The 8,013-nt window shown below is 41.7% G+C and overlaps 1 protein-coding gene across 1 annotated transcript in view; it reads left to right on the top strand.

Annotated features, from left to right (window-relative positions):
- The window catches only part of PTGR1 (prostaglandin reductase 1), a 26,766-nt gene that overhangs the window by 6,910 nt on the left and 11,843 nt on the right, over window positions 1-8,013 (top strand). The window contains exons 5-8 of the mRNA XM_003785219.3: window positions 1,875-2,042; window positions 3,359-3,476; window positions 4,819-4,974; window positions 7,128-7,236. Of these exons, the coding sequence (XP_003785267.1) occupies window positions 1,875-2,042; window positions 3,359-3,476; window positions 4,819-4,974; window positions 7,128-7,236 (551 nt within the window). The remainder of the gene's footprint in view (window positions 1-1,874; window positions 2,043-3,358; window positions 3,477-4,818; window positions 4,975-7,127; window positions 7,237-8,013) is intronic.

Here is an 8,013-nt window from a genome sequence, read left to right as displayed (position 1 = left end):
TTCGAACCCTCCACCTTAGGTGTATGTGGCTGGCACCTCAGCCACTTGAGCCACAGGCGCCGAGCCCCAAATGTTTTGATAATCTCTAATTTAGTAATTCCACTTATAGAAATATTATCTAGGGAAACAATAAATTCATGTTTATGAATATTAATAAAACATAATTTTCACTAATGGAAAAATACTGGAAATAATCTAATAAGGGAGAATAATTATATTCATTACAGTTTTTAAAGGATTCTTACTAACATGGGAAAAAGTATAAATTATAGAGACTAGTATAATGTTGAGAGAAAAATAAGATTACAAAACATACAATTATTTCAATTGTGCAAATACATATGATATACATTTTTAAAATATATCATTGATTGCCATAAAATATACCAAAATATTAGCAGTTGTCTTTGTATTGTAAGATTAAAACTGATATTTTAGGCCAGGCACAGTGGCTCACACCTCTGTGAGTGTAATCCTGGCACTTTGGGGGGCCAAAGCGAGTGGATCATTTGAGCTCATGCGTTCGAGATGAGCCTGAGTAAGAGTGAGACTCATCTCTAATGGAAATGAAAAACCGAGGCAAGAAGTTTGTTTGAGCCCAGGAGGTTGAGGTCACTGTGAGCTGTGATTCCATGACACTCTACCCAGGGCGACAAAGTGAGACTCTGTCTCAAAAGAAAAAAAAAAAAAAAACACCTGATATTTTATGTCTTAAGTTTTCTAGAGTCAATGTGTGTTATATGACTTTATGATCTGGAGGAAGACAGTAAAAAAGGCAAGAGTGAGAGGAGAGGAGAGGAAATAAAGGGAATCCATCAGTGAGACGGAAAGCGGGGGCAGCCACCAGGGAGCGGGACCTGAAACCAGTGTGTGTGTGGGGGAGTTTCGTGTTGAATAGAGTAGAAGGGTGAAGTCAGACAATGATTAAAGAATCTCTGCACGGGTACCTGAAGTCAATTACACGCAAGCAGCACATGGAATTGCTGCAGTTCCATGTTCAATTTCATGACATTTCCCTTGGCCAAGAATGTACTAAGTTCAAAACATTCAGCAAACAATGGCAAGAGCCCCCAGAAACAAACAGCGGATTTTCCTGATAAATATGGTGATGCTGTATTAGCTCGTAGACATATGCAGTGACACAAACTGGAATAGAATGGAACCTGTCCCCTGTTGGCAGAGTCACCCCAAAGGAATGGAGAGATCAGTAATCATCCCAGCTTGTGTAATACTGAGTTGTTTTAGAACCAACTCATAATTGATGCCAAGTAAAAGCATTGTGCACCCATTAAAATATGGCATTATTGAAGAAATAAAGTACATTTGAAACCTTAAAAAAACAAAAACAAAAAGAATCTCCACAAGATTTTGCAATCAGGAGGTTGCTGTAACCTTAGTGGAGCAGCGGGAGTGGAAGGCAGGCTGCAGTGGGTTAGCAAGAGAAGTTTGACTGTAAGAAAGGAAGAGGAAAGAAAGAGGAGGGAGGGAGAGGATGGGACTGAGATGGTGGAGTGAGCTTACTTTATGTTGAGTGGAAGGGACAGTAGAGAGGAAAATGAAGATTCAGAAGCCAGGAGGACTGGACGGAAGTGGGCACTACAGACAAAAAGGCTGGTGTCCAGGGTAGCCTGAGCCAGGGGATGGAGGCCTCTTGCTTAAAACGAAGAGAAGGACAGGGATGGACAGACGCTGAGTCAGTTGGGAGAGTTCTTCCCTGATGGCCTATGGACAATGGCTAGGAAGTAAGATGAAGAGGTGGCAGGGGGTCAGTCACGAAATATCAGCCTCAGGGCCCGTTTGTCAGCAATATCTCGACTCTCTCCCTCCCAGTATCTCATTAGGCATCACGTGCTCTAACGTGCTTTATCTTTCAGAGTTGTGGAAAGTAAAAACTCAACCTTACCAAAAGGAACTATCGTAGTGGCATTTTTAGGCTGGACATCGCACTCTATTTCTGATGGGAAAGATCTGGAAAGGCTGCCGACAGAATGGCCAGATACAATACCACTGTCTTTGGGTCTGGGGACAGTTGGCATGCCAGGGTGAGTTTTATGGGTATATTGCATTTATTTGAATGCCTGAAACTCTGGTTTTCCAAAATGGTCTATATCAGATCTTGATCACCAAGAAGAGAGTTGAGGCACTACAGGCACAGGGGCTGATTAGAGAAGCTGATAGGAATAAGAAGGGGAGAACCTAAGTGGCTGCCAACAGATGGCCAGGTAAACAAAAATGTGGTACTTACATACAATGGAGGAATATTCAGCCTATAAAAAGAAGGAAGTCTGTCATTTGCAACAACATGGATGAACTTGGAGGACATTATGTTAAGTGAAACAAATAACTATATACTTTTACTTATATGTGGAATCTAAAAAAGTTAAACTCAAAGAACTAGAGAGTAGAATGATCATTCTATGGCGAGGAGGCTGAGATGTGGAGATGTTGGTCAAAGGACACAAAACTTCAGTTAGACAAGACAATAACTTCAAGAGATTTGGCTTGGCGCCTATAGCTCAGGGGCTAGGGCTCCAGCCATATATGCTGGAGCTGGCGGGTTTAAACCCAGCCAGGACCTGCCAAACAACAATGACAATTATGACAACAACAACAAAATAGCCGGACAATGTGGCAGGTGCCTGTAGTCCCAGCTACTGGGAGGCTGAGGCAAGAGAATTGCTTAAGCCAAAGATTTTGAGGTTGCTGTGAGCTGTGGCACCATAGCACTCTAACCAGCGCAACAGCTTGAGACTCTGTCTCACAAAAAAAAAAATGCTAGGTGTGGTTGTCCTCATGGCCTCATGCCTATAATCCTAGCACTCTGGGAGGCCGAGAAGGGAGGATCCCTTGAGCTTAGGAGTCTAAGACCAGCCTGAGCAAGAGCAAGACCCCCATCTCTAAAAATAGCTGGGCATTTTGGTGGGTGCCTATAGTCTCAGCTACTGTGGAGGCTGAGGCAAGAGGAATACTTGAGCCCAAGAGTTTGAGGTTGCTGTGAGCTGTGATGCTACAGTACTTTACTGAGGGTGACAAAGTGAGACTCTATCACCAAAAAAAAAAAAGCAAGATCCTGTCTCTACTTAAAAAAAAAATAGAAAAATTAGCTGGGTATTGTGGCAGGTGCCTGTAGTCCCAGCTACTTGGGAGCCTGAGGTTGGAGAATCACTTGAACCCAAGAGTTTGAGGTTGCTGTCAGCTAGGGCAGTGCTATGGTAACACAGTGAGGTTCTGTTTGTTTTTCTCATCTTTTAAATGGACCCATGACTCTGGGCTATGGAAAGGGCACTGAGGTGTACATAAGTGAGTTACAGGGGAAAGAAACAAATCTATTCACGTATCCTTACTTTTCTTCCCTTAGCATAACTGCCTACTTTGGCCTACTCGACATCTGTGGTGTGAAGGGTGGAGAAACAGTGATGGTTAATGCAGCAGCAGGAGCCGTGGGCTCTGTTGTTGGGCAGATAGCAAAGCTCAAGGTAAGTATCTTCCTCCAGTGACAACCATTTATTCAAGACCCAGCAGATTTTCTTTGGTTTTAGGGAGTATATAGTCTAGTGAATCTTGCTTAGAAGTTGGAGATGGAGAAATGGGGGAGCCGGGTGCAGTGGCTCACCCCTGTAATCCTAGCACTCTGGGAGGCCAAGGTGGGTGGATTGCTTCAGCTCACGAGTCCAAGACCAGCCTGAGCAAAAGTGAGACCCGGTCTCTACTAAAAATAGAAAAACTGAGGCAAAAGGATCTCTTGAGCTGTCATTGGAGGTTGCTGTGAGCTATGACACCACAGCACTCTACCCAGGATGACAGCTTGAGACTGTCTCAAAAAAAAGAGAAATGGGGAAAACAACAAAGATAAGCTGAACATTGTTATTTGATAACATTCCAAGTATCACGTCAAGAATGGCCTCATCTAGTAGTGAGTTTGTAAACATTAACTATTTTCATATTTTTTACTGAACATTCTCTTGCTACAGTTTAATCTCCTTCATGACGATCCCAGCAATAGAAGGAGGGACTTAAGCTCAGCCAACCAAGAGTCATTACCCATGTGGCCCCATTGCAAAGGCTGTTGCACCAGAAAGTAATGGGCATTCAGCCCAAAGCAGTGAAGCCGTAGCTTGGGAACTAACTCTCGAGAGGTAGTCAGGACACAGAAATGTTGGTTCCATTTGGGGCGGGTGTCTTCTCAAGGGATCCAATCTGATGGACCCAATCTGAGGGCAGGCAGACAAGACAGCAGGCAACTCAGACAATCAGGATTTGTTATTACATAGTGAGAATGTTGCAAGGTGCTCTGGCTTATCTCAGCCTTTGCCAGAGGCTGGGATGCATGATTCAAAACCTAGTTCACAAAGGGACAAGTTAGCTGGAAGAATATAGATGTGTATAGGACTATAACCAAAGGATAGGGGGGCAGTCACCATGAGAGCTGCCCTTTATATGGGAGTCACAGAGCTGAGGCAGAATACTAGTCTAAAGAATCACTGTACTGAGAGAATCCTTGGAAGGAAGAGAAGCCAAAAATAAAGAACCAAGGAAGTCAAATGAATAAGGTGTTAAACCAGCATGTTGAAACGAACTGCAAACCAGACAAACGGAGAAGACATCTGCGGGGTGCCCAAGCAAGGGGAGGTTGAGTTGCAGGCTGGTAGGGGACGAATTTCACCTTCGGGTTCTGGTGGCCCATTATGGGATATTTCTCATCTACGTGGCTCAGCAACTTGGAGGGTGTTCTTGGGGAACCTAATCATGCTAGACTAGGAAAGCGGTGTTGATCCACACTTGTGACTTATTAATGGTTTCTATTTTCTCCCCATTTAGGGCTGCAAAGTTGTTGGAGCAGCAGGGTCTGATGAGAAGGTTGCCCACCTTAAAAAGCTTGGATTTGATGTTGCCTTTAACTATAAGACAGTAGCATCTTTGGCAGAAACTTTGAAAAAAGCCTCTCCTGATGGTTATGATTGTTATTTTGATAATGTAAGTACTAGCTGGACTTACTATGTGACTTATAGTGCTATGTAAGGGAATATACTTCTATAGTTTCTATGTAGAATATATGTACTTAGGCCTCTAAAAACACTTTATTGAGATACAATTCACATGCCATATAATTTACTCATTCAAGTATAGAATTCAGTGGTTTTTAGTATATTCACAAAATCATACAACTATCATCACGCCTGTAATCCTAACGCTCCGGGAGGCTGAGGTGGGCAGATTGCTTGAGCTCATGAGTTCGAGACCAGACTGAGCAAAAGCAAGCCCCCATCTCTACTAAAAATAGAAAAACTGAGGCAAGAGGATCTCTGGAGCCCAAGAGTTGGAGGTTGCTGTGAGCTGTGATGCCACAGCACTCTACATAGGGCAACAGCTTGAAACTCTGTCTCAAAAAAAAAAAAATTGGTTTTAGAATATTTTTATCTCCCCCTCCAAAAGACACACTACCCATTAGCAGTCACCTTCCATTCCCCCCACAAAGTGTCTTTTGTGACTGGATTCTTTCACTTGGCAAAATGTTTTTAAGGTTCATTCATGCTGTAGCACTTATCAGTACTTCCTTTTTTATAGCTGGGTAAAATTCCATTGTATGGATGTACCACATTTCATTTATCCATTTATCAGCTAGTGGGCATTTGAGTTATTTACACTTTGGGGGAATTATTTAACATTGCTATGAACATTTACGTGCAAGTTTTTATGTGGACATGTTTTCATTTCTCCTGGATATACACCTACGAGTAGAATTGCTGGCTCATGTGGTAAACTCAGGTCTAGGGTACTGCCAAACTGTCTTGCAAAGGGGCTTACCTTACTTACCTTCCAACCAGCAGTGTATGAGGGTTCCAATGTCCCCACATTATCCCCTACATTTGCTATATTGGTCACTCCAGCAGTTTTGAGAGAGACTGTTTATGATCCATTATTTCACTTCCAAGAAAAATAGTTGACATTGTCCTTTCTGATTCACCCCTGCAAGTTTCCACTTGCTCAGCTTATCAGTGTTGCTAAGAAGGCTTCATTTGTTTTCTCCCCTGTGGATTTTACATTTGATCCCTATTTGTCTTTTTGATGACAGCCATCCTAGTGGGTTGGAAGTGATATTTCATTGTGATTTCAACTTGCATTTCCCTTTAGCTAATGATACTAAGGATCTTCTATGTACTTACTGGCCATTTGTATATCTTCTTTGGAGAAATGCCTTTTCATTGTACATTTTTCAATTGGGTTATTTGTGGGGTTGTGAGAGTTCTTTATATAGTCTGGAAACAAAGTCCCTTATTAGATTCTGTCGATTTTCATTATTTGCAGTAGTTATATTCTATAAAGTCACTGCCAGGGCTGAACCACATATATACACGTACATATATATACACATATCTCACATAGACTGTAATCTTAAATTCTAAAAACAGCTCATTCTAATATATTCTATTTTATTTTATGAAAGAGAAAAGGAAGTTCAGAAACATTGCCCCTAATACACTCAGTGTTGGAATTCATACCCTATCCGACTCTCCCCAGAACCAGAGCTTCTTGAATTACGCTGCACTGCCCCCTACTGTCTCCATCCTCTGGTCATCTCTGTATGAGATTTGAAACAGGAAGGCAGAACATTGCTGTGGTGTCACAGCTCACAGCAACCTCAAACTCTTGGGCTTAAGAGTTTCTCTTGTCTCAGCCTTCTGAGTAGATGGGACTACTACAGGTGCCCAACACAATACCCGGCTATTTTTTTGTTGTTGCAGTTGTCATTGTTGTTTCAGCTGTCCTGGGCAGGGTTTGAACCTGCCAGTCTTGGTGTATGTGGCTGGCGTCCTACTGACTGAGCTATGGGCCTTTTGAGTATTTTTCTATACTTTTAAATTATAAGACAATTAGATTATTAGGCCGATCAGAGAATTCTAACATATAACAAAGTAAAAATATAAGGTATGTTCTTAGCATCAAATGGAATTAAATGCCTATTTCTAGTGTCTTTCTTTAAATGAAATTTTCTGCATTTTTGTGCTAATTCAATCAGTTTTGTCGCTGCTAAAACAAGTATTATGAAATAATGATTGTGACTTAATGATTCTCCTGAATCTTCTAGTGTTTTGATTATTTTTGCTTTTGTTTTCCTGTCCATTTAGGTAGGCGGAGAGTTTTCAAACATTGTTATCCCTCAGATGAAAAAATTTGGAAGAATTGCTATATGTGGGGCCATCTCTACATATAACAGTACTGGCCAACTTCCACCAGGTAATAAGCTCATGCACGTGGTCACAGACGCAGAAAGGCTAGACATGGAGAAGATTCACAGATATGGTAGGCCAGTGACTGCCAAAATGTTAGATTAATACTGTGTGTGGAAACTAAAAAAAAAAAAAAAATTTCATATATTCTTGATGAAATAAAACAATAGTATTTATTAAGATAAAAATATATAAGGTTAGATTAATACTATGTGTGGAAACTAAAAAACAATTTTTTTCATGAAATATAACAAAATAGTATTTATTAAGATAAAAATATATAAGGCCAGACACAGTGGATCATGCCTAAAATCCCAGTACTTTGGATGCCAATGGCAGGAGGATCCCTTGAGATTAGGAGATCAAGACAAAGCCTGGGCAACATAGTGAGACCCCATCACCTCATTGCTACAAAAAACCCTAAAAATTAGACACTCTTGGTAGCGCATAGTAGTCTCAGCTACTGCAGAGGCTGAGGTGGGTAGATCACTTGAGCCCAGGAGTATGAGGCTGTAGTGGGCAATCATTATGTCATTGTATTCCTACCTGGGTGACAGAATGAGACCTTGGGTCTACCTGGGTGACAGAAGGAGACCTTGTGTCTACAAGTAAATAAACAGGCTCAGCACCTATAGCTCAGCAGCTAGGGTGCCAGCCACATACACCAGAGCTGGCAGGTTTAAATCCTGCATGGGCCTGCAAAACAACAATGACAACTACAACCGAAAAATAGCCAGGCATTGTGGTGGGTGCCTGTAATCCCAGCTACTTGGGAGGCTGAGGC

Source organism: Otolemur garnettii, unplaced genomic scaffold, assembly GCF_000181295.1.
Source record: "Otolemur garnettii isolate 467f Iridium unplaced genomic scaffold, OtoGar3 scaffold00014, whole genome shotgun sequence".
NCBI lineage: Eukaryota > Metazoa > Chordata > Mammalia > Primates > Galagidae > Otolemur > Otolemur garnettii.
The sequence above is the reverse complement of the archived record's forward strand: the minus strand, read 5'-3'. Positions and strand labels throughout refer to the sequence as shown.